The sequence below is a fragment of the Miniopterus schreibersii genome, assembly GCF_964146895.1.
Source record: "Miniopterus schreibersii genome assembly, chromosome: 2".
Classification (NCBI taxonomy): domain Eukaryota; kingdom Metazoa; phylum Chordata; class Mammalia; order Chiroptera; family Miniopteridae; genus Miniopterus; species Miniopterus schreibersii.
Window position 1 is genome coordinate 103,995,147 of NC_138102.1, and position 26,450 is coordinate 104,021,596.

At 42.5% G+C, this 26,450-nt stretch overlaps 2 protein-coding genes across 6 annotated transcripts in view; both read left to right on the forward strand.

Moving 5' to 3' along the window:
• SPATA13 (spermatogenesis associated 13) overlaps positions 1-5,010 on the forward strand; it is a 310,734-nt gene extending 305,724 nt beyond the window's left edge. For all 5 annotated transcript variants that reach the window (XM_081130574.1, XM_081130575.1, XM_081130572.1 and 2 more), the window contains 2 exons: positions 1,503-1,577; positions 3,426-5,010. In XM_081130574.1, the coding sequence (XP_080986700.1) occupies positions 1,503-1,577; positions 3,426-3,601 (251 nt within the window). In that variant the 3' untranslated portion in view covers positions 3,602-5,010. The remainder of the gene's footprint in view (positions 1-1,502; positions 1,578-3,425) is intronic.
• A 5,195-nt stretch (positions 5,011-10,205) lies between these two features.
• LOC308552823 (complement C1q and tumor necrosis factor-related protein 9A) lies at positions 10,206-24,589 on the forward strand. The gene is made up of 4 exons (XM_081128208.1): positions 10,206-10,283; positions 15,097-15,283; positions 22,123-22,185; positions 23,618-24,589. Exons 2-4 carry the CDS (start codon positions 15,118-15,120, stop codon positions 24,385-24,387), a joined length of 999 nt encoding a protein of 332 aa, XP_080984334.1. The 5' UTR covers positions 10,206-10,283; positions 15,097-15,117; the 3' UTR covers positions 24,388-24,589.
• Positions 24,590-26,450: the final 1,861 nt, after the last annotated feature.

A 26,450-nucleotide genomic window follows, 5' to 3' on the forward strand; every position in this document is an offset into this window, starting at 1 on the left:
ACTGGCCTCAGGCTTGGCTATGGGTGTTGCCCTCACCCACAGGAGGTTTCATGGGATCGTATATTAGAGTAGAAAGGGCTTTACAAGTCAGTCTGACTAACTTGGCATCAGAAGCAGGAATCTCTTCTTAAACACTCTTAACAGGTGAACACTGGCCCATACCCCGACCTCTAATGACAGAGCTACTGCAACAGGTTACCTTCCGCTAAGTGGAAGTACCCTTTATTCCCAGAGGAAAGCTGATCCCCAGCAGCTTCCATATATCGGTGCGTCTTTTGACTTTCGGACCTCACTGGAATAAGTCTCATCACTCCATTGTGCCAAGAGTTCTTCAGACAATTGAAGGTCAGACAATTGAAGGTCACACATATTCAAATACAAAATGAGAGAGCCACAAAATCCTAATCTTGCCTGCCGTGTAGTGTTGTCTAGTGCAGGGCCCTGAAATCATTCATAAGATGGAGTGTTTTGTTTTTTCCTCAGATAGAACCACATGTTACAAGGGTATTCTAAATGCTGCTCAACTCTGCCCCTTAGCAGGAGAAGCAAGGAGGGACCTGATGTCGTACCTCTGCAGTTCAGTGCTCAGAAGATAGACAGGAATGAATGAACAAATGAATGAGTGAATGAGTTAGGCACTCCTGGAGCCATTAAGTCTGTGATCAGGGTGAGAGTGGACGAAAATGGGACCACTCCAGGCTCTTGCCTGGCATGTTGTGTCAGCCTAGGTGCCCAATACATTGTGTGATCGTGCCATTGACCAGGCGGGGCATGGAAGGTGGGAGTAAGGCGAGGCCGAGTGTGCCTAGGAGCAGTAGAACCCAGGGTCTCGGTGTACGGAGCCTGAAGGAGATGTCAGGACCCATTAGGGACAGATATGGGGCATGTGGAGGAACCAAGGCACAGGGAGCAGAGTGTTTGAAGGTGGAGGGCAAGCCCTCATGGTGAGTGACCCCAGGCAACAGAATGCAGATGCAGAGCCCAGGTCTCCTTCCACAGGAGGAAGCCTCCCTCAGGGCAGGGTCCAGGCCGGCAGCCTTAGCCTCCTCTGCCCCTGTCCTTGCCTCTCCTCATGCTCTCTCCAGTTGGTGCAAAATCCAGTTCCCATTACTCAGGTATTACCTGTGTTCAGCGGACAGTCAAAACTCACTCAGCTTTCACAGCAGGTGGGTGAGCAGACAGGGGCCCCTTTGATTTGTCCTCTCCTCCCAGGGCCTTGTCCATTAGGGTGATAATTAGGGTGACTCTGTATGAACGCTTGTCTGGGTTTGCACAGGTGCCAGCAGCACCCCGTTTCAGCCTTTCCAGTGTCTTAGTGATAGTCCTGGCTCCTTCCTTTTCCTTTTCCAGTCTTTTCAACCTCTTCAGCTTCATCAAGGATTAAGGTTCTTTGCTTCAGGTTATGGCGAATACCTCAGGGGTAATATGGCTTATGGTGCAAGTTTTATTCTGAAATGTTTTCATTTGTTTTGAATACATATTACCTTTGTTTCTAAATCTAGGAATGGAAATTTCCGAAAACCAAAAGAAACTTGCCATGCTAAATGCTCAAAAGGCGGGACATGGGAAATCCAAAGGTAAGTTCTGCAGAAGCCTTCGTCTCCGTAATGCATCTCAGCACCGGAATTAAAATTGGGGAAAGGCGCAAAGTTGCTAGCATATGACCAACTCTGAATGAAGGAGAGGAGGTGGGTGATGCTCAAAATGATAGATCCAAAATAACGGACAGTTTTACCATAATGAGCATTTGATTTGAACGTGCTTCTGTTTTTGCTTACATTTGCCTATGAGTCTATAAAAGGGGTTTTGAATTGGTAGCCAAGAGCTTCCAGACCTCCCTGTCCTGCCCACAGCCCCTCTGGGCATCCCCTTCTGAGGAGATGTGGCATCGCCAGGTCAGCGTTCACTAGTCTGAGGCAGGTCACTCTTGCATCTTTGCAGCATGTGAGGAGGAATCTCCAGCCCCAACCACATGTTCCCTGCAGGCTACATTCTAGGTTAAGTAAGAAAAAAGATCTAAAAGTTCTGTACATCACACAATGAGCTAAGAAAAAAGACACACTAGCTCATTTAGAGCAGGGGTTCTCTACGCTCCGTGCACATCGGAATGGCTGGGGCAGCTGTTTAAAAATACCAGCCCCCAGGGCATATACCCCCAGGGCCCGATGTGCAGGCAAAGGTTTCCCTCAAGTAGATAATACTAATATTGTATTCCCACAGAAATACTGAAGATCTTTATTCCAAAAGTGTTGTATTTTATAAACTTAATTCAGATTGACTCCTGGGGGATTACCCTATGAAATGTATCGCATTCAGTATTTTCCTAACTGAAAATGCAAAAGCAAGGATCAGTTCAGTCCAGGACTGTGATAAGCCATCAACTGCTGAGCCAAGAATTCATTACCAAACACTCAACATTTCCCTGCATTTAGAGCATTTCACTGGTGACATGCTCTAGAGTGCTGAGCCCTCTACTCAAATGCACAACTTCCCCCCTAAGTTATAAATATGTTCAAGGAGGAAAACCCACTGTTGTTTTTTATGTCTCCACTTTAATGGCAGGTGACCAATAAATACCAATTTGTTACAATTTATTCATTTCTGTATCTTCCAAGAGTCACGAGCTTAACGGTGAGGCCCCTGAGGAACAGGACCATGGTCGCCTGTCGGCACATTCCTCGGGCTCTGTGATTCATCCCCCGCCGTCCTGGGCAATGAGGAAAGCCTAGGGCGAGTCAGAGGCGCTGATGGATTCTGAACCGAGGTCCTGGCTCCTTCCAAAACCCACACTCTTTCCTCTTTTCATGCTGACTTTCATAGTTACTGTGTGGTCTTATAGCTAATTCTGATAAGCCTTTTTAATGACCTCTGCACAAATTTAAAATGCACAAAACTCTAATAAAATAGTTTTGATTAAACTAATTAGGCATCTGGGTCACAACTCTAGGCACATTAATTAACTCGTTTAATTCTCATAACCCAGTAGGCACTGTCATCCCTGCTTTAGATTTAGAGAACTGAGACACAGAGAAATCAACTGACTTCCCAAATAATTACAGCTAGTAAGTGGCAGAGTAGGATCTGGGCTGAGCGGTATGTTATTGCTTCTCATCCCAAATAGCAGTCCAGCTCTAATGCTGTGTGACCATGGGTCATTTACATAACCTCTCTGGTTTCAGTGTTCTTCGTCACATTGCTATAATGGTATCTTCCTGGGAGGATCTTTTTGAGGATTCAGTGAGATAATCTATGTCACATCCACACTGGACACAGTATGGACGAAACGTGTTACGATAGCTGTCAGATGTAGTTTCAGTTAATGTGAATTGAGAATCAGCTAAGAGCTTCAATCTTGGCATTGTTTTTTCTTTTTCGGTTAAAGTGACCCTCAGTCCCTCTGTCATCTTCCTTCTCTCTTGAGTTAGGCTACAGCGGATGCCCCGTGGCCCCGCCACACCAGAGCTTGCATCCCATCCACCAGCGCCATGTCACCGTGCCCACCAGCGTCCCTCAGCAGCAGGTCTTCTCCCTGGCAGAACCCAAGCGGAAGCCGTCGCTGTTCTGGCACACCTTCCATAAACTCACCCCCTTCAAGAAATGAAGGCGGGAGGGCCGCATGTCCACTGAGGTGGCCGTGAAAAGGACCTTATTGTTCCTTCTGTGCTCAACCCAAGGACGGACGGTCTGTTGTACCCAGTGCTGGAACTGCTTTTGGGGATGCAGAAAGATGAGAAGGACTTGGGCTCCCCTCAGTCCCAGAGACCAGCTGCCTCCTTGGAACAGGGAGAAGGTGATGATGCTTCCATGTATACAGGAACCTTCTGTGACCTGTGCTGAGGTGGCCGAGACCAAGAAACTGGTGATATGCTCTAAAGTGAGTGCTGGGCAGTGACCCTGCCAGCCTCGCTGATGACGAGTGCTGGTGCTACAGCCCAGGCCCAAGTGCTGCGAGGAAGGGCAAGATGGCTTGGCATGTTTGCATTTGATTTGAAGGGAATGGTCGTCCTGGGGTTGGGACCGTACTGCCCGTCACTGGCACGGGTAAGCTGTTCCTCTTTTCCATAGTATTAGGGGACTTGGTGCAGACGTGTTACCTGGTGTCATCTGAATCCACACAGTTGCCAAATGGTAGTTAGCAGGCTTCATCTTGCCAAGCTGGAGGGACAAGCAGGATGAGCCTCTCACAGGGAGCTCTGCAATGCAGAGCGACTTCAGCCTCCTAAGTATAAGGCCGCTTCCCAGGGAGGGAGGCAGGGGCATCCTGCGGCGGGCTAGATCAGTCCTTCTCAAGTCAGATGCTCTCCTGCCCACAGGCAGTGTGGAACCCCATGAGCAGAAACCGTGTCTACTGGCAAGTCATAACCTAAAAGTTCTATTCAGAAATATCTGTTTGCAATATAAAACCTATAAAACCCATTTACTTTAGTTTTATGATCAAGGGAATATGCAGATGCACTGATTGAAAGGCATTCTCATTCCACCAGTTGTTCGTGGCCCCGGCACCAATTAAGTTAGATGACTTTGACATCCCCCTGAGAAAGCATGAGCTTCACAGTAGTCTAGTTGCTGGCATGCGTAGCTCACTTGGTTGCATTAACCCAAACAGTAGTGCTAACTGTGCCATTATTAGCATGTCAAGTGGTTTCTGAGGCTTCCCTCTTTATAAAAGAAACCTTAACAAAATATATTTAGACTCGAGATAGCAGTCTTTTTGTAACGAGGGCCACATGGGCTGATACCTATCAACAGTTTTCTCCTAGTCTTTGTCTATGTTGTACATTTTGATGAAAATAACTTTTCTCCAATGTGTTGGAGAAGACAGACTCTAAAGAGAGAGGCCATTGTAATGGACTTAGTGCACTGGACCAGGGGGCAGGGATTGTATGACACAATTTGTGGTTTTCTATTTGAAAATCTTCTTTTTTGTATGCTACTCTCAGAAAGTTCTTTTTTCTACTAGACCCATGCTTGAGAATAAACAGACCTGTACTGTCAAACACAGAGGTGTAATCTGAGTCTCTGGGTGTGTAGTTCATCCCCTCCCTCACCCTCTCCCATGCCCAGAACTGTTCCTGAAGGAAGTCACATCCTACAACAAGAAGACACCATCCTGGGCCTCTCCAGGAAGGCTTAGAGCAGCAGCATGTAAACGTTTGTCAGGAAATCGTCCCTGTTCTTGAGCACCTCCATGTGCCCACTTCCAGGCAGTGTTGCTGGAAGGCCATGCTGCTCCAGGCCAGTGTCCCTGGGCCGTTTTTGTAAACCTTCTAGTGAGTGTCCCAGGATAGAGGCTGTTTCTGTGAGGAGGTTTCTCAGGATGTGCTGTAACTGCATGTGCACATGCATGTGTGTTTCAATTTTGAATAGACATCTCAATTTAGTTGCGTTTATGTAACTGACATTTTTGCTAACAAAAATGATACATTTTATAAACTATGCTAAATATGCTTTTTGTGGACCCCTCAGCAATAACTGTAGGGGTCTCTGTGCTAATAGAGTTGTTTGTATATACAGCAGTTTTGAACAATTGGTTGTGTTTCTTTTTTTTTTTTTTTAATACAAGAGAATTATGTTAAGGAAACAATTTGCTTAGGTTATATTTTTAGTGAGGATTCAGCAAGTAAAGAACAACTCAGAAGGCTTCCATTTACTAATATTTATTAATGAGCAATGAAGAAATACTTTAAGTTCTGAGATGAGTCCTGATTTATTTCCCAGCTGAGCCCTAACTTTGGTCCCCACCTCTTGCTCAGTGGGGTCCCAACAGGAGCAGGAAGCTCGGATGCCAGAGCCCTTAGGGCCCCCAGGCTGCCCTGTCAGCTCTGTACTGTGTGAGAATCACCTGGTCAAATACGAGTTCTGGGTGGATCCTGGTGATTTTGAAAACTGCTAAAATAGATTTAAAATGATAGAATGTCCTTTGACTTCTTTAAGTCTGTATGTCCAGTTTCGGTGGTTTTACCAAATGCCTGAGTTCTATAAAGAACAGATGGCTCAAGCATTCTGATTCTGGTTTGCCAAACTTCTTTCTTGTTCCACTCAGAAAGTAGAGAGAAAAATAAAGAGCCTTCTATACAGATTATGTATGACTTTCTTTGGGTATCTCGCTTTCTCTGTCTTCTCTCTTTTTACCCTACATTGCGTAATATGGTGGACCAAAAGAAAAAAGATGATAGAGAATTTTGATGAATTTCACTAATACTATTATTCATATTTGAGAATTTGCCAACCGTTTTGAAAGACAGTTGCCGTGGCCTTGAGTCAAGAGCAACCTTCTCAGTGTAGATCAGACCTAAGGCACAGGGCAGCCTCGCAGTGCTATAAGCTGCCATAGAGTAGAATATTTATAAAGTCCTGGAGAAGCAGCATTCTTTGTCTTTGGCCTGCAAACTGGAAAAGGAGTGGCAGCAGCTGCCCAGAGCTTTGATGAGACCATCTGCATAGTTTGTTTTGAGTAGATCTGATCTATTTGTCCTCTGGTCAGATCTGATTTTGTAGTTTAAAACATTTCACTTCCATCTCCCCACTATTTCTGAATTTTGTTGTGTCTTTGTATACCTGATCTAGATGAAGACTAACTCCGTGCCTGTTCAGAAAATCCCCCTCCAACAGACAGTGCTGTTTTCTAGACAGAGCAGAAGTGCACTTAATTGAAAATTTGGTTCACAGTAGAAATCATTTGTAAAATCCAGGTGGTGCTGTATTTTATCAGTTGGAAGTCTTTATGTGCCCAAATTGCTGATACTCCCCAATAAAATCAACTTACTTAGCCAGAGAACAGCCTGATTACCTGGAGTTTGGGGGGAAATTGCTGACGAGAGAAACAGATGTGTCTCTCCCAGGACAGTGCCAGCAAGCGTGAATAAATGTCCTTTCAAGGCTACAGGACACAAAACAACGAGGTTAAACCGCACAAAAACAATTGTGCCTGTAATAAGCTTATCCTACAGATTGTTCTCCTTGTTAAAATTCAACTTGGCTAATGCTGCTCTCAGGATGGATGTGGTAAAGTAGAATTTAAAAGATTTGGGGAAAAACAAAACAAAACTGTCTGATGTTGAAAAACCCAAAAGTTTAAATATTTGATGCAAATATACTTAGCAACAGTACATGTAACAATATTGCTTATAATTATTCCATGGGCATCAACATTTGTATTTAGAAAATACTTAACTTGATTCTGTGATTTCATAATTGGTCATTTTTGTAAGTATTCACATCATTCATGTTTGACTTACCTACCTACTTTGCAACGCTGTGGGTAACCTTTTCTTTTTAACTCATCAGTGTCAAGATGGTGTATCCGTATAAGTTGTGACAGCTTCCAAGCTGATGACTTGGCTGTTGACCTCTGAAAGATGTTGAACAAGATTGCTGTAACTTGATATGTATTTTTGTTGAATGAAGTTTTTGTAAAAATTTATATATATATATTTACAATGTTATTTGAATAATTTCTTGTAAATGCTGTGAATCTATATTTGTTGTTTTGTATCTGTATATTAAACTTAATTTGCCAAACTGGTTCTAGTAATGCATTTGAGTGTTAGAATAAGATTTTTTTTTTTTTTTAATGGAGAGAGAGTGTCACGGGTGTTTGTGGGATTCACAGCTTACTTCCTGCCTGGAAGTCAATAGACTTCAGTAATAATTTGTCCATTGATGAGCTGGGTCAAACCACTGGGCAGGTATGAGAAAGAAGGCTCTGAGGGAAGCAATTAGGGGCTACTTGACTTGGGAAAAGTCACCAAACGTTGGAATAACACCAATAAAGCCAAAACCCCAAATGGGAAGTCCTACTTTGTAGCAGCAGCTTTTGCACTGGTGGGGGAAGGCAGACAACAGAAGGAGCCTGTGTGTGCCTTTCATTTCCTTGCTGCTGGCCAAGGAAAGCCAGGCCCCTTCCCGGGAGATCTGCTCGTGGCGCTAAGCCTGCTTACCCGCTGGGGTGGGGTAGATAACAATTTCCTCCTTTCCCTTACAGCTCAGCAGAGCGAGTAAATAGCCCATTGTTTGCTGTGACTGTAATCAGAAAAGGATTCCTATAAAGGTTGCCGGGCAGCTAGTTTCCACTTTTTGTTTGTTTACTCTAATAACCACCTACTTCCCAAACTGGTTTCCCCTCCTGGGGCTGGACTGAAAGGAGGTTTAACTTAGCCGTGGGGGGATTGGAACGGGGGAGGGTGAAAGCACTGGGAACCAAAGTCTGCCTCTCAAAGGTTGGCTCCCAGGGACTCAAGGTGGTACTATAGGCAGGAGTAAAAATAGGGGGCTGTGGCCACTTCTGGAAGAGTTGTGGGGAGATGAGAGTTGAGCCACCTACCCTGTGCCCTGGAAGGACCAGTTGAAATGTATGAATCCTCCATAGGAGCTTATGGTCAAAAAGGGAAGACAAACACAAAGTACAGTTAAAACTGAGTGTGAACTGTGTCACAGGAGGAGAGTGTACAAGTTAGGAAAGGACTTCAGGAGACGGAGCCCCTTCCTCTGGTAGCAGGGTAGGAAGGCAGCACACAGAAGGCCAGGGCCCTGTGGGACCCTGGGGGTTAACCCAACACAGCAAGGCCAGGTGTGATACAAGCTGTGTAAGAACGAAGTGTTGGAAGCTGGGTCACAAAAAACCTGTGGACCACGGTGAGGCACTGGGATTCCATTCTGTAGGCAAAGACTTTAAGGCAAAGAATGTTGTGGCCAGATTTGTTTGGGAGCTCATTCCAGCGGCAGAGAAAAGGGTGGATTGGAAACCAGAGGCAAGAGGGCGATTTAGTATCCAGCGAAGAGACCATGGGGAAGGAGAGGAGGCTGGATGTGAAGGACGCTCAGCGGTGACAGCAGGTCTCAGCCACCGGATGTTGGGAGGAGATGGCGGTTTCCAAGTTCTGCCTTGTGGTGACCTGTGGGTGCTAGTGCCATAAACAGATAAAGAAAATACTGCATGGAGGGGTAGGGGTTCTGTGTTTGGGTTCCTGACATGTCTGTCCAGTGGTCAGATGAACAGAGTGAAGCCCAGACGGGAGGCCAGGGCAATGGAGATTGGATGAGGCACCGCCAGTTGCAGAGTTAAACCGCGGGAGTGGGGCTGAGCCAGACAGCAGGCGCAGGAGGAACCCCCGGAAGGATGCACAGGCAGAGAGGGGAAGAGGCCTGGGGCGGGGAAGTGGCGGTGGGGGTGGGGGTGGGGGTGGGGGTGGGGGTGGGGAGGGACAGCGAAAACGGGGGGGGGGGGGGGGGGGGGCGTGTCAGGGGGTTGTCAGCCGGGTAAAGGCTGCTGTTGTCCCGCAGAGAAAGGACTAAAGGTACCTGAGGGGATTCGGGGATCAAGAGGACAAGGCAACTATGGGGGGTGGAGGAGAAACGGACTTCATTTGCTGACCTGATTCATTCCCACCACTGCCCTGGGACCTATGCATTGTTATGCCCACTGCATAGATGAGAAAACTGAGGCGTGGTGAGAGGAGGGGAGGTTTACCTCAGTCTAAGTGGGACTTGCCCTACACCCGCATACCCCGCACCCCAACTCGGTTCTCAGCACCTCTGAGAAGCAGTGTTGGGTACATTTGTCCTCCAGGTGCCATTTTTAAGTTAGAGGTTGCTGTTATAGACACTGATTGGAAAGAGGGAAGAATTCAGTGTTACACAGCATTGAAAAGTTTCACCATGTTTTTCTCAGAGGCAGGTAGGCAGGGGTGTGTGTGTGTGTGTGTGAGAGAGAGAGAGAGAGGGAGAGAGAGAGAGAGAAGGCGATAGGCATTAAACCCTTATGTACTAAAATGCCTAAAATTAAAGGAATTACACAGAAGTTTGAAAGACCTAGTTAAGTGGTGTCAGCTCCAAGGGTCTGGATTCCCGACAGGCCCAGGCCTGGTGTTTTCGGTTTTCTTCTCCTGCCCCAGAAACTGACCCCAGGTCAGCAGAACGTCTGCTCAAGCAAAGGCAAGGACATCACTTCACGGAAAGCCGCCTGCCGCCTGCCGCCTGCCGGGGGACCTCCCCCAGCCTCCACGTGAACGAGACCTCGCTTTCTCTCGTTTCACTAGAAGGGGCGGGAAGAGGGAGCTAAGCTTCCTAAGCTCAGTGGGCTGGTGGAGGATGCTACCTGGCTCAAGGGTGGCTGCAGTTTTGACGCTCTTCCGAGACATTTGTGCCTCTCTGTTCCCGCCCCTTCCTGCTGTTTTGCAGATATTCCCACCAGGGAATTATGTGTCAGGAAGGCGTGATTTTATTTAGTTTGCCTTTGAGTCCTTGGTTTGGCAGCACCTGCAGCCTGCAGCCCTCGGGGGCAGGTAAGTGCATTAGGAAACTATTTCTTTAAATTCAGTTTAAGGCACCAGAGTCCTAAAAATGGTTCTTTTATTATTAGTGTGTGACAGTCCTGCTCAATTATTTGCAAAGTAAAAAGGCAGATGTCTGCAGAGTTGTGGGTAGGAAAGGAGTAAGCCTGTTCCAAACTTCATTTGTGAGGGAGGGGCTAACTAGGAGATAAAAGCAGATTTTGAAATTCTTCTGCCAGAACTCTGCACATTGGCTGGAAGGAGGCATGAAACCTTAGAACAACCACAAAATGAGCAGATCTTTCTAGAACTTTCTAGGGAAGCTCAGATTATTTTGCACAAATTTTAATGTGTATGCTTTTATATTTATGGCTATATTAATTTACACTAGTTTTTTTTAAAAAAAGCCCTTCAGCATATGTTGAAAAAGGAATACCTAAAGTATATAATGTATAGAGTGCATGGAGGAAAATGTATTCAATGAAGGCAATTCAGACATTTTTAGATTCTTAAACTGTCAGCTCTGGAGGGATGTTGGGGATGAGCTCATCCCCTGCACGAAGAAGCAGAGGCTCAGAGGTTTGGAAACCATTCAGATTGCTCAGCACAGTTCTGGCCGTTCTTTATGAAATCTCAGTATTAGGGGATTCTAGCTGGTTTGTCTCGGTGGTTAGAGCATCAGGCCCACGGACTGAAGGGTCACGGGTTTGAGTCGGGTCAAGGGCACATACCTCAGTTGCAGGCTCGATCCCTGGCCCTGGTCGGGGAGATGCAGGAGGCAACCAATCCATGTGTCTCTCACATCGATGTTTCTCTCTCACCCCCTCTCTTCCACTCTCTCTAAAAATATCAATGTAAAAAATATCCTCAGGTGTGGATTAACAAAAATAAAATAAAATAAAAATCTTACTATTGGGGAAGTAAGAGTCTTAAAGAACGGAAACCCTTAACCTCTGCCACGAACTAGGGGCATCATATCCTTCGGGAATTGAGTAACCTTTTATCATGAAATTCTGTAGTGAAGGAGAAATATAGGTCAAGCATAGAAGAAACAACCCAGAAATAAGAAGTTAACTAAGTAAGAACCTATTTTATTTGGGACAAAGGAACAGTAACTTGAGAATCATTTGCAGTCTGAGTCCCTGCGCCCCTGACAGCCTCAGCAGGCCAGGTTATGCGATCGCAGCAGCTTCCCGAGGATGAGTGACCACACCTCCCACAGCAGAAGCCTTGCGTGGGGGGAGATGTAGGCTTAGCTGTGTATGAAAGACCCCACATAATGGTAGCTTAGTTGAGTTGATAGTATATTTCTCTCTCATGTCATAGATGGACTAGTGGGACAGGTCCAGTCTGTGGCGTCATCAGAGACCAGGATTTTTCTATCTCCAAAGTGTTGCTTTCCTCTGAGGGGTCCAGGATGGCTCCCCATGTACACTTCAGCCGCAGGAAGGCGAGGGGCAGGGGAGAATACACCCTCTCCATTTAAGGCCCCAAAGTTGCATACATTCCTTTCGCTCACTTCTCACTGGCCAAAATCTAGTTTCATAGTAATATCCAGGCTGCAAGGGAGGCTGGGAAATGTATTTTATTGTGGGCAGACCACAAGCCAGCTAAAATTTCTGTTACCATGTAGGAAGGTGAGAAGGGGTGTTGGAGAAACTAGCAATCCTCACCAGAAGCATTGACCAGGGTAGATTTCATAGTCAGTCACCTCCCCAGGTGATGAGCCACAGTTAGAACTGGGACAACCAGCCTCCCTCCCTCCCTCCCCCCTCCCTCTCTCCCTTCCCCCTCCCTCCCTGCCTCCCTCCCTTCCTTCCTTCCTTCCTTCCTTCCTTCCTTCCTTCCTTCCTTCCTTCCTTCCTTCCTTCCACTCATTCATTTATTCATTCAATCATTCAAATATTCACCTGAAGCACTGGAAATAAGAAAGTGGAAAGATGCCACCACCATCTTCTAAAAGCTATAATCTCGTTTGGTGCTTGATAAGAGACCCTTAGTCTAGCTGCAGTGTGAACAGCCAGCGGGGTGGAGGGGGCAGTGACCCGGGTGAGAGGAGAAAGACAGGGAAGGGAGGGGGGAGAGGTGGGGCTTGGCGGGTGGGCCTAGCTCTAGTGCACTTCGGGAGACAGCAGGCAATAAAAGTCAAGTGTAGGAACTGGTCGAACTCATGAAACAGGATCCAAGCCCTGGCTTTGCGAGAGCACAAATGTAATTGTTTTGTTTTTAAAGTAATACATTAATACAAATTCTACCACATGCCTTGTGAAAACTTTCCTGTCCTTCTTCTATGTTGTCTTATTAGAAGGAGTGTCATGACTCACTTCACTGCTTATTTGGGAGCCATGTATATTTAATTATTCAAAACCAATTGCTGAAGGTTGCCTACGGGCTGGGCGTGAGGGACAGGCAAGCTGGCTACAATCTCTGCCTAAATCAAGTATAGGGCGTCCTCAAAAATGTATACACACACTTCGGATAATTACAAAGGCAGTGTTTATTAAAATACATTTCATTTTCAAATTGAGTTAACACCTGTTAAAGTATGTGTACATTTTTTGGGACACCCTGTATGTAAAAAACTAATGAAAGATTTTGAGAAGAATAAATATTTGCTTTTACCTTAGCTCTTCTTTGGCTGGAGAGCAAAATAGAGTTTATCACAACTTGACACCTTTTTTATCTTAAGCCTTTAATTATTGGCACAATTGTAACACATTTTGAAAAAACTAAAAAGGAAAAAATACAGACCCCTTAACAGAGGTTCGTCTGTGCAATTTAGATTTGACTACTGCCAGTCACTTCTGAGTTAAACAAAAGAGGCTGATGTAGATTATTTATGGAATTTGGCTCCAAGAAAACTCAACTCAATTTCCTGAAATGGCACATGTTCCTGGCTTCAAAGGGAAACATCTGTATTTTCTTTTCCAAAAATATTCTATTTGCCTCAAGCTCTGTGACATTTAGAGCCTTCCATAGGATGGCAATGTAATTTTTTGCGTGGCAGAGTCTATCTGGTGTGTTTGTGTGTGTGCGTGTGTGTATTTATAGACACTAACAAAAGCATTTTTTCAAAAGGAAAAAACCCCATAATCCCAGCATTCCAAAGCTGCCATGTTCAATTGGGTCTATTTGCTTCTAGCTTTTGTCAAGATGCATATATAATTGCATAGGTGCATCTTAATGCGCATGGCATTTTAGTCTACTTTTAAAAAAATTCAGCTCAACCCAGCATATATCTTTTACATATTTCTACGTGACCTTCATAATCATTTCAGTGGTTACATAATATTCTACTTTCTAACCCGCTTATTGTCACATATTGTGTAGTATGCAATTTTTCACTGTTACAGATGATGCTGGGGTTAATATCTTCCACACACAAACTTTGGGTTATTGAGAATAATTTTGGGATGAGATTACTGTGTCTCAGATACGTATGTCACTTCTCTTTAGCTTTCTAAAGGGCTGTGCAGACTTCCCTTGCCTTCAGCAGAGGTTCTGGCTTCTGACCAGTTGCACTAGCCTTAGGTTATTATTTCAAAATCTAGATATTTACCGTGATACATTCATTCCACTCAACACATATTTACTCATCCTACTGTCCCAGGCTTAACAATCAGTACTGGGAATACAAGAATGAGGAAAATACAGGCAGATGGGGAGCCAGGTTTTTCTTTACACAATTATGTAAACAAATGCAACCCCCCTACCATGGTGCCGTAGGGAGATTGACCTGGTCAGGTAGGTCCTGCCCAACCCAAGTGTTCACATTACTGCAGGGTCTTGCTTGTGTTGTTCTCTTTGTCTAGAACATTCCTTCAGATCTCAGCCCCCGCCTCACCAACCAGCACTGTCTTAGCTTCTGATGAGGTTGGAAAGCAAATCAGTAACTTGGAAGGGCGATGTGAAAGTGTACTTCTCAAACTGTGTGCCCCAGTGTGCGCGCGTGTGCTCTTTTTCACAGTGGTCCCCTACAGAAACAGCCCTTAACTCAAAGAATACATCTCATCGGAGTAGAACTACTTGGAACACTTTAATATTTTTAAAATAAATTTAATTTTTATTGTGATTAAGTACACATAAAACTTGCCATTTTAATCACTTTTAAGTGTACAGTTCAGTGGCATTAAGTTTATTGACATTGTTGTGTAACTTAGCATAATGTTTTCAGGGTTCATCCATGTAGCAGCATGGGTCAGAATTTCCTTCCTCTTCAAGGCTAAATAATATTCCACTGTATGGATATACCATATTTTGTTTATACATTTATCTGTCAGTAGACACTTGGGTTATTTTCGCCTTCTGACTATTGTGAGTAATGCTACTATGAACATGGGTGTAGAACTATCTGTTGGAGACCCTGCTTTCAATTCTTTTGCCTATATACCCACAGGTGGAGTTGCTGGGTCCATTGCTAATTCTATCTTTGCTTTATTATTTATAATGTGCTTTCATGCACATGGTGATCAAACTGGGTTTTTATAGCAGCTCTGTGAGACAAGTAAGCGTTAATATCTCCTGTGGCTCCGAAAGTGGTTCGCCCAAAGTGAAATGGTAAATGGAAGTGTCTTACTTGGAACCTGGCTTTCTCTTTGATTGCTCACCATTAAAAGTGGTCCCAATCACATGTGTCACTTCAAAGGACAATGTCCTTCTGGTTGTAAGCATCTTGGTCTGCTACCAGCTTCTACCCTGACCCACTCTGACCATTCTGTCCAGGTCTCACCAGGGGTGGGTCCATTGCCAATGGCAAGGAACAGAGGCTGTGTTATGGTCCCAGAGACAAAGGTTTCTCCTTTTGGTCTGTGTTTCCCTCTTTCAGTTCAGCTCTGTCATCTGAACCATGAGGGTCTGGTGGCTCCTGCTTGCCACCGAAGTCTGCATAGAGAACGTGAACTCACAGGACACGTGCAGGCAAGGGCACCCTGGTGTCCCTGGGAATCCTGGTCACAATGGTTTGCCTGGAAGGGATGGACGAGATGGAGCAAAGGGTGACAAAGGGAATGCAGGTACTTACCACCTCTTGGCCTTTAGCTGCTGTTCCATTTATTCCTCCATTCCTTTTACCTCATTCATTTGTCCATCACCTGTGTGGTCATCACCTACTCACTCACTCACCCACTGCTCAGCAAACACTTATTGAAAGCCTGCTCCACACTGGATCCTGGGTAAATGCTGGGGTACAGCACAGGACAAGACTGACAGGAGCTCCGTCCTCTTGGACTTTCTCATCTAGTGGGGGGAACCTGTTGGTAGCCATTATCTTTGCTATTATATCATCAGGAGTAGATAATGTCATAGATCTTCCTGCCTCAGGCAACAGGTATGACAGATCTTTGGCACATGGGCCTATAGAGAGACCCAATTGCTAAGTTTTTGGCAGAGAACACCCAGCTGCAGTGCAGGTGGGAGTTGATGCCTTGCCATGCTGTAAGGCAGGTGACTCATAGTGACAGAGAATAGAAAAATGAACAGTAACCTGAAGCCACATTGCTGTTATTCAGAGATCCATGCCATGTGCTGGGACCTGCCCCAGGGCTTGGGGATTTGGGGACAGGATCCAGCCTCAAGAAAGTAGATTTGCAAAAACCAGGATGTGAGAGTGGTTTTCATAACACCAACCATTAGGCTTGGTTTTTGAATGGGGTTCTTTAGCCCCAGTTTGACCGTTAGCAGAATGATTCATCTGGGTTCAGGAAGAAAACATCAAAAATTCTACTAACATTTTAAAAGATGAATTTCAGTGAAGAAAAAAAAAATGAGCTTTTAAAATATTTAATGCAGGCATACTTCATTTTATTGTGCTGTGCTTTATTGTGCTTCACAGAGGTGTTTTCTACAAATTGAAAGCAAGACCCTTCGCCAGCAAAACTACGCCTTGCTTTATTGTAATACTCACTTTATTGCAATGGTCTGGAACTGAACCTGCAAAATCTCTGAGGGATGCCTGTATATGCATTGGCATGGGTGGCCTCACTTAGTCCATTTTCAGATGGACATGTGTCATTTGAAGACTGAAATTGTCCTGTGGGAAGAGTGGGAGCCCTCCTTCAGTCATCGATTGCCTGTGGTGTATTGCAGTTATGTGTGCCCTGGGCAGGGGATTTTCAAGCTATCACAAACAGATGGGTGCTTAAATTACTCCTGCTAAGAAACTGAAGGTTGATAGTGGACTTGATAATACAAGTGACTCACATGAAAATAGCAGAGCTGTCATTTCTATTCTTCATGTGAACTATTCAACTGTACATTACTAGGGAAAATCAATGATGAAGTAGTCAGATCTGAAAAGAAGTCTTTAAAAACCTAGAAATTATTAACACTTAGGGCATATGAATTTACATTTACATTTATTAAGGCGAACCTCATCTTAACTGTAAACATCAAAAAGAAAAAAGAATTTAAAAAAATGATGATAGTTTAAGGAACATATCGACATGAAGTGTAACAACATTTGCATCATAGCAGTATTAGAAGGAGAAGAGAGAGAGAAAGAGCAAGAGATTTGAACTTATTTGAATAAATAATGACTGAAAATGTTCCTAATCTGGAAAAGGATATAGACATACAAGTCCAAGAAGCACAGAGTATCCCAAACAAGATGAACCCAAAGAGGTCCATACCAAGACACATCATGATTAAAGTGGCAAAGGTTAAAGACAAAGAGAGAATCTTAAAAGCAGCAAAAGAAAGACAGTTACCTACAAAGAAGCCCCCATAAAACTGCCAGTTGATTTCTCAACAGAAACATTTCAGAACATAAGGAATTGACACAAAATATTCAAAGTGATGAAAAACAAAGACCTACAATCCAGACTACTCTATCTAGCAAGGCTATCACTTAAAATTGAATAAAAAATAAAGAGCTTCCCAGGCCCCGGCCAAGTGGCTCAGTTGGCTAGAGCATCATTCCATACACCAAAATGGTTGTGGGTTCAATCCCAGTCTGGGCACATACCTAGGTTTTGGATTCAGTCCCTGGCCCAGCTGGTATAGAAGGCAACTGATTGGTGTTTCTCATTCTCTCTCCCTCCCGTCCTCTCTCTAAAAATCAATAAATCATATCCTCAGACAAGGATTTAAAAAAAAAAAAAAAAAGCTTCCTAGACAAGAAAAAGCTAAAGAAGTTCATTAGTACAAAAACCAGTATTACAAGAAATGTTAAAGAGACTTCTTTAAGAAGAAGAAAGAAAAAATAGAGGAATATTATTAGTAAGACTCAAATGGCAATAAATGCACACCTATCAATAATCATTTTAAATGTAAATGGCTTAAATGCTTCAATCAAGACATAGGGTAGCTGAATGGATAAGAAAACAAGACCTGTATATATACTGTCTAAAAGAGACCCAGCTCACAATGGAAAAAACAAAGACGAAAAATTAAAGGAATAGAAAAAATATCATAGAAATAAAAACAAGAAAAAAAGATGGGGTAGCAATACTTATATCAGACAAAATAGACTTTAAAACAAAGGCTATAATTAGATACAAAGGAGGACATTACATAATGATAAAGAGATCAGTCCAACAAGAAGATAACACCCTTGTAAACATTTATGCATTCAACATAGAAACACCTGAATATATAAAGTAAATCTTGACGAATGTAAAGGGAAAGACTGACAGTAATATAGTTATAGTAGGAGATTTGAACACCCCATTGACAGCAATGGATAGATCTTCCAGACAGAAAATCAACAAGGAAACAGAGGCCTTAAATGACACTCTAGACCAGATGGATTTAATTGATATTTTCAGGGCATTTCATCCCAAAGCAGCAGAATATACATTCTTTTCAAGTGCACATGAAACATTTTCTAGGAAAGACCACATTTAGGACACAAAATAAGTCTCAATAAATTTAAGCAGATTGAAAAGATATTGAGCATCTTCTCTGACCACAACTACAAGAAAAAAACTGAAAAACTCATAAATACATGGAGGCTAAATAACATGTTACTAAACAATGAATGGGTTAACAATGAGATCAAGGAAGAAATCAAAAGATACCTTGAGACAAATGAAAATGAAAACACAATAACAAAAATCTATGAGACACAGCAAAAGCAGTCCTAACAGGGAAATTCATAGCATTATAGGCCTACTTCAAGAAACAAAAAAAACTTCAAATAAACAATCTAATCTTACACCTAAAGGAACTATTTAAAAAAAAAAAAAAAAAAAAGCCCAGAGTGAGCAGAAGGAAGGAAATAATAAAGATCAGAGCAGAAATAAATGAAATAGTGTCTAAAAAAGCAACACCAAAGATCCATGCCAAGAGCTGGTTTGTTGGAAAAATAAACAAGATTAATAAACATTTAACCAGACTCATCAAGAAAAAAAGAGGACTCATAAAATCAGAAATGAAAGAGAAGTAACAATTGACAACATAGAAATACAAAGGATTGTAAGAAAATACTATGAACAACTGTATGCCAACAAATTGGACAACCTGGGTGAAATGGATAAATTCCTAGAAAAATACAATCTGCCAAAATTTAATCAGGAAGAATCAGAAAACCTGAATAGACTAATTACAACTAATGAAGTTGAAGCAGTGGCCAAAAAACTCATAGCAAACAAAAGTCCTGAACTGGATGCCTTCATAGGTGAATTTTACCAAACATTCAAAAGAGAATTAACACTCTTCTTCTCAAATTATTCCAAAAAATTTCAAGAGGAGTGAAGACTTCCAAGCTCACTTATAAGGGCAGCATTATCTTAATTCCAAAACCATACAAAGACAATACAAAGAAAGAAAATTGTAGACCAATATCCCTGATGAACATAGATGCTAAAATCCTCCACAAAATATTAGCAAACTGAATCCAGCAATACATTAAAAAGATCATACACCATGATCAAGTAGGATTTATTCCTGCAATGCAAGGTTGGCACAATGCCTGCAAATCAATTAACGTGATACGCCACATAAATAAAATGAAGGATTAAAATCATATAATCATATCAAAAAGTGCAGAAAGAGCATTTGACAAAATTTAGCACCAGTTTATAATAAAACTCTCAACTAAGTAGGAATAGAGGAAACATACCTCAACATAATAAAGGCCATGTATGACAAACCCACAGCCAACATCATACTCAATGGGGAAAAACTCAAAGTGTTTCCCTTAAGATCAGGAACAAGATAGGGATGTTCACTTTCACTCCTCTTATTCGACATAGTACTGGAAATCCCAGCCACAGCAATCAAACAAAAAGAAGAAGAAAAAGGCACCCAAATTGGAAAGGAAGAAATAAAACTGTCATTATTTGCAGATGATATCATACTGTATAAAGAGAATAGTAAGTATTAAACACACACACACACATATAAAACACCCTACTAGGGCTGATAAATAAATTTTCTGAAGTACCAATATACAAAATAAACATTCAGAATTTGATTGTATTTTTATACACCAATGATGAACTATCAGAAAGAGAAACTAAGACAACAATCCCATTTTCAATTGCACAAAAAATTACCTAGGAATAAATTTTACCAAGGAGATAAAAGACCTGGACTCGGATACTGAAGAAAGAAATTGAAGAAGATATAAAAAATGGAGGCATATACCATGTTCATGGATAGGAAGAATTAACATAATTAAAATGTCTATACTACCCAAATAAATCTATAGATTCAACAAAATTCCTATCAAAATATCAATGGTATGTTTTACAAAACTAAAACAAATAATACAAAAATGTATATGGAATCACAAAGGTCCAAAATAACCACAGCAATCTTGAAAAAGAAGAACAAAGTTGGATGTATCACACTACCTGATAAAACTATACTACAAGGCTTTAGTGATCAAAACAGCATGACTGGCATAAATACAGACAAATAGATCAATGGAACAGAATAGAGAGCTTAGATATAAACCCACACCTTATGATCAATTAATATTTGATAAAGGAGGCAAGAACATACAATGGGAAAAAGACAGTCTTTCAATAAATGGTGTTGGGAAAATTGGACAGATACATGCAAAAAAATGAAACTAAACCACCTTCTTACATCATATAAAAGAAAAAACTCAAAATGGATTGAAGAGTTAAACATAAGACACAAAACCAGAAAACTCCAGAAGGAAACATAGGCAGTAAAATCTCTGACATTTCATTTAGAAATATTTTTTTCTGATATATCTTCCTTGGGCAAGGGAAACAAACAAGCAAACAAAAAACTAAATGGGACTACATCAAACTAAACAGTTTTTGCACAGCAAAGGAATCAAAACATAAAATCAACCTACTGAATGGGGGAAGTTATTCACCAATGATACATCTGATAAGGAGTTAATATCCAAAATTATAAAGAACTCATACAACTCAACACCAAAAAATCAAACAATCTAATTAAAAAATAGGCAGAGGACTTGAATAAAGGCTACTCCAAAGAGGACATATAGATGGCCAATAGACATATGAAAAGATGCTCAATGTCACCAATCATCAGAGAAATGCAAATTAAAACCACAATAAGGTATCATCTCACACCTCTCAGAATGGCTACCATCAATAATCCACAAACAATAAGTGCTGGCGAGGTTATGGAGAAAAGGGAACCCTCCTGCACTCTTGGTGGGAATGCAGACTGGTGCAGCCACTGTGGAAGACAGTATGGAGAATCTTCAAAAATTTAAAAATGGTGCTGCCTTACGACCCAGTTATTCCACTTCTAAGTATACATATCTGAAGAAATCCAAAATGCTAATTTGAAAGAATATATGCACCCCTATGTTTATTACAGCATTGTTTACAATAGCCAAGGTATGGAAGTAACTCAAGTGGCAATCAGTAGACTGGTGGATAAAAAAGCTGTGGTACATATATACAATGGAATATTACTAGTTCATACAAAAGAATAAAATTTTATTATTTGGGGCAGATAAACTAGAGGGTATTATGCTAAGTGAAATAAGTCAGTCAGAGAAAGACAAATACCATATGATTTCATTTATATGTGGAATCAAAAGAACAAAAATAAACAAAAGAACAAAATTGAAATACTTATTGACACAGACAGACTGATGGTTGCCAGAGGACACTGGGGTTGGGGTACAGGGTAAAAAACTTAAAGGAATTAAGAAGTACAAATTAGTAATTACAAAATACTCATGGGGATGTAAAGTACAGCATATAGTCAATAATATTGTAAAAACCATGTATGGTGTTGAGTAGGTACTGGAGATATCAGGGGAAGACTTTGTAAAGTATATGATTATCTAACCACTCTGCTGTACACCTGAAACTAATACAAAATAATACTAAATGTAAACTGTAATTGAAAAATAAAAATTTCAATTTAAAAAAAAAGGAATAAAGAAAAGGACAGAAAGCCACCCAATGCTTCTGACATTTTTTAAAAAGTTTTTTAGAGAGGAAGGGAGAAAGAGAGAGAAACATCAGTTGGTTGCCTCCCACATGTGCCCAGACCAGGAATTGAACCCGTCACCTTTTGGTGTATGGGACAATGCTCCAGCCAACTGAGCCACACCAGCCAGGATGCCTCAGATGTTTTATCATGGCCTGAGTTCTCCTCACATGAAAAAACACAATTGTGATTATCTGTACACATGCTCCTTTCTTGTCCTGCCTTCGTGGAGCTGGGGCTTGGAAAGTCCACCCAATTCATTTTATAATTCACTTTTACTCAACTCAGCACCCTTGCTGCTCGCTCACATCTGCCTCTCTCCACCTGCACTTCTGTAGGGAGTGTGTGTGCCAGGGCTGGGGGTCACTCACTGGACTCTCCAGTCTACATCACTGATTGAGACCAATGTCTAATAAAATTGGAACTTCAACTCTTGTCTGTTTTTTTCTTTTCCAACTAGGAGAACCAGGACATCCTGGTGGTCCAGGAAAGGATGGAATGAATGGAGAGAAAGGAGAGCAAGGTCAGAAGCTGTGTTCCATTCTACCTTGCAAGTTCTGAACCATCACTGATTTACCTACTGCTAAGTTCTAACCAAGTGCTCCTCCCATGAAAAAACACAATTGCGATTATCTGTACACATGCTCTTATGAAGTTCTTACCAAGGACAAGTACTTTACTAGGCTGTGGGAATGATCCAACAATAAAGGTAACACAGTTCTTGCTCTCCAGAAACTCATAATTCAGTGCAGAGATCAGCAAACTTTTTCTGCAAAGGGCCAGATAAGTATTTTCAGCTTTGCAGGCCATATGGTCTCTGTCACAACTACTCATCTCTGCCACTGTAGCAAAAAGCAGCCCTAGACCCTACGTAAATAAGTGGGGAAGTGTTCCTGGGAAACTCTATGAAAACTGAAATCTGAATTTTATATAGTTTTCATGTATTGTGGAATCTTATTTGTGACTACTTAAAAATGTAAACAATTCTTAGCTTGTGGGCCATACACAATCAGACAGGGGGCTGGATTTGGCCGTTGGCCATACTTTGCTGAAGTCTCAGTTAGTGTATGAGTGATGAGGAATGACACTGAATTTTGACTCAGTGCCTCTGGCAGCACTACACGATGGCACTTGAATTGGGCTCTGAAGGGAAGGGAGGAGCCTTGGCAATTATGACTGAGGGGGATGGAGAATGGTCATAATGGCTAATATATAACATCCACTTTGTGCTAGGTTGTTCTAGGTGCCTTTCATGTATTGACTCAACACAACAGCCTATAAATGAAGTAATATTATCCCAATATTACAGAATAGGAAACAAGTGTAAGTGGCTAGTCAACTTGCCTAACATCCCACTGTGCATAAGTGGGGAGAGGGGATTGATTTCTTGTGTTTAACTTCAGAGTCCATGCTCATAACCATGACTCCCCCCAGTCAAGGCGAAGGAAACGGGAAGCACCGAGCTTTTATGCAGAATGACAAATAGTGCGATGTAGTTGGCACAGTGGGCAGGCAGGGCTGGGCAGTAGAGAGCAATGAATGACACACTGAAGACTCTAGCTATTGTTCACTCCTGTGAGGACCTTTTCTAGGGACGTCACATAATTGGATGTCCGTTTACTGAAAGTACCCTGAGTTAATCTGCCCTTTGCTGTTATTCTCTATTCCAAAGATGTGTTTCCTCAAGGACCGGTATTGCTTCGTGCTCAAATAGTACCCTTAGATGGTAAAGAGCTGTACTTTCTAATGAGAGCCCGGACACTAGTTCAGTAGTGTTTTATGTGGGAGCATGTGCACACACAATTTAGGAGTGGATGGATTTTCAAGCCCTGAGCATATGCTGAACCTGTACACTGTTTTATCTCACTTGTATACTCAATAGTAGAAAAACCAAAGTTGTTTTCACAAGGTAATGTTCCACAAATAATTTCTTCCTTGGTTCTCTCTCTACCCAGGGGCAGATGGAAAAGTTGAAGCAAAAGGCATCAAAGGCGATCCAGGCTCCAGAGGACCCCCAGGGAAACATGGGCCAAAGGGGCTTGTTGGTCCCATGGGGCAGAAAGGCCTCAGAGGAGAGGCGGGTCCTCAAGGGCAGAAGGGGGATAAAGGCGATGTGGGTCCCCTTGGTCCAGAAGGGCAAAAGGGCAACACTGGGCCTATGGGCCCAACTGGTTTACAGGGCCCCATAGGCCCCATTGGAAAGCCTGGTCCCAAGGGAGACGCAGGGCCCTTGGGGCCTCAGGGTGAGCCAGGAGTCCGGGGATTGAGGGGCTGGAAAGGGGATCGAGGAGAAAAAGGGAAAATTGGTGAGATTCCAGTCTTGCCAAAAAGTGCTTTCACCGTGGGGCTCACTGTGCTGAGCAAGTTTCCTTCTTCAGACGTACCCATTAAATTTGATAGGATCTTGTATAATGAATTCAACCATTACGATATAGCTACTGGAAAATTCACTTGCCACATTGCTGGGGTCTATTATTTCACCTATCACATCACTGTCTTCTCCAGGAATGTGCAGGTATCTCTGGTCAAAAATGGGGTAAAAATACTGCACACGAAGGATGGTTACATGAGTTCTGAGGACCAGGCCTCCGGCGGCATTGTACTGCAGCTGAAGCTTGGGGATGAGGTGTGGATGCAGGTGACAGGAGGGGAGAGGTTTAATGGCTTGTTTGCAGATGAGGATGATGACACAACTTTCACAGGCTTCCTTTTGTTCAGCAGCTAATGCTGGCGAAGTGTTTATAAGTCTGCCTTGCCATCCGTCAGAATTAGCTTGGTGAAGAGATGATTAGATGATTTTTCTATATTAATTACTCTCATTATTGCAATAATCATAAAAAGGTAAAAATAGAAAAAATATTCTTAAAAACAATTCTATGTAATTTACTATCTTTCTTAGAGTAAATTTTTAAATACTTGCATCATTTATTATAATTTTGATATTTTTCATTATTTTCAGTATCTGAAGAATCCTTTGCATGTGCATTTCTTGTGGAGTGTTTTGATATCATTTTAGTGCTCAAAGGAGCCATTTTATGATTTACCACTCATCTGTATTTCTGAGAACATTAGGGAGAAAAAAAAGGAAAATGTTTTCTCCATTTATGATTAACAAGAGTTTTAAGCTGGTGACAATGAGACATCCTAGAAACAGGCAGAACACTTCACTCATATTCTAACTTGGGTTTTAATTGCCATTCATTTCAACAAAGAGTTGTTTAGTAAGCCATTTGCCAGACTTGAATCTGTATTACTTCCTAGGATTGCCCTAACAAAGTAACCACAACCTGTGGCTTAAAACAACAGACATTTATTCTCATAGTTCTGGAGGCAAAATCAACGTGTTGGTAGGTCCAGGTTCCTTACAAAGCCTCCAAGGAAGGATCCTTCCTTGCTGCTTCCAGTTTCTGGGAATCCCAGACATTCCTTGGCTTGTGGCAGCATCACTCTAAGCTTTATCTCTGACTTCACATGGCCATCTTCCCTCTGTTTGTCTGTGTACAAATCTTCCTCTTTTTATAAAGAAACCGATTATGTTGGATTAGAGCCAGCCCTAATCCAGTATGATATTGAGTTAGCAGCAGAAAAATGGCACCAGGTGTTAACCTTGGTTCAGCAACCTCAGTACTTGAGTTCTGGCTAAGAAAGAATTCAGAGCCAAGGCTCAAACTATAAGAGAAAGTTTATTTAGAAAGTCACAGAGCTAGAAGAAGTGAACCGTAGAAGCAATGGCCCCAGGAAACAAGTTGCAGCAAAAGAAGGGCCCCTGGAGCTGAGAAGGAGGGGAGGGAAGAAGAGGGGAGGGGAGGAGAGAAAATGCCCTAGGGAAAGAAGGGGGTGGGGAAAGACATGGACATACTCCACAGAGAGGGCAATGCTGGGTTCTTCATCCTGAGGACTTTTATTTGAGGTCTCAGGGGAGGCTCTCAATAGAATATTCATCATCTTTCCAGGTGTACGCCTCATGGTCTCCATTGGTTGATCAGCCCCAGGGGAGGGGGTTATTAATCATTGCAGATCGTTCTGATGTCAGCCATGGCGTCGCACCATCTGATTTTGCTGCTTCTCTGGGCCTGTAGCTGAAACACAGCTGAAGCCTAGATGTCAATCTCCAGAGGTTAATGCTTAAGGGAGTGGTCATGCAAGGGCTTGCAGTTTTGCCCATTGCTAGGCACCTGGGGCTCTCTACCCTGGTGACCCTCTGCACCTGGCCCATCATTCCTGCTCTGCTCATGCCCATCTAACTGCCTAATACAATCTTAACCTGATTACATCTGCAAAGATTCTATTTCCAAATTAGGTCACATTTACAGATACCAAGGGGGGTTAGGATTTCATGTCTTTTGGGGAGACATGATTCAACCCATAACAGTCTGCTCTCTAGTCCCCTCAAATTCATGTCCTTCCCACTTGCAGAATACATTTATCTCATCCCAACATCCCCAAAAGTCTTAACAATTTCAGCATCAACTCTAAGTCCAAAAATCTCATCTAAATATTCTCCGAAGTCCCAAATCTTATATTCTTAATCATTTAAGTCTGTTATAGGTGAGATCTATTGTGTGAATTATCCTGGGACAAAATTCTTCTCCCCCTGTGAACTTGTGAAACCAGACAGCAAGTTATAAGCTTCCAAAAGTGATGATGAGACAGACATAGGAAAGACGCTCCATTCTAATGGGAGAAATAGGAAGGGAAAAAGGAGTCATGGGTTTCAAACAAGTCTGAAAGCCAGCAGGACAATTCCCATTGGATTTTTTCCCCACTATTTACCTTCTAAAATTTTAA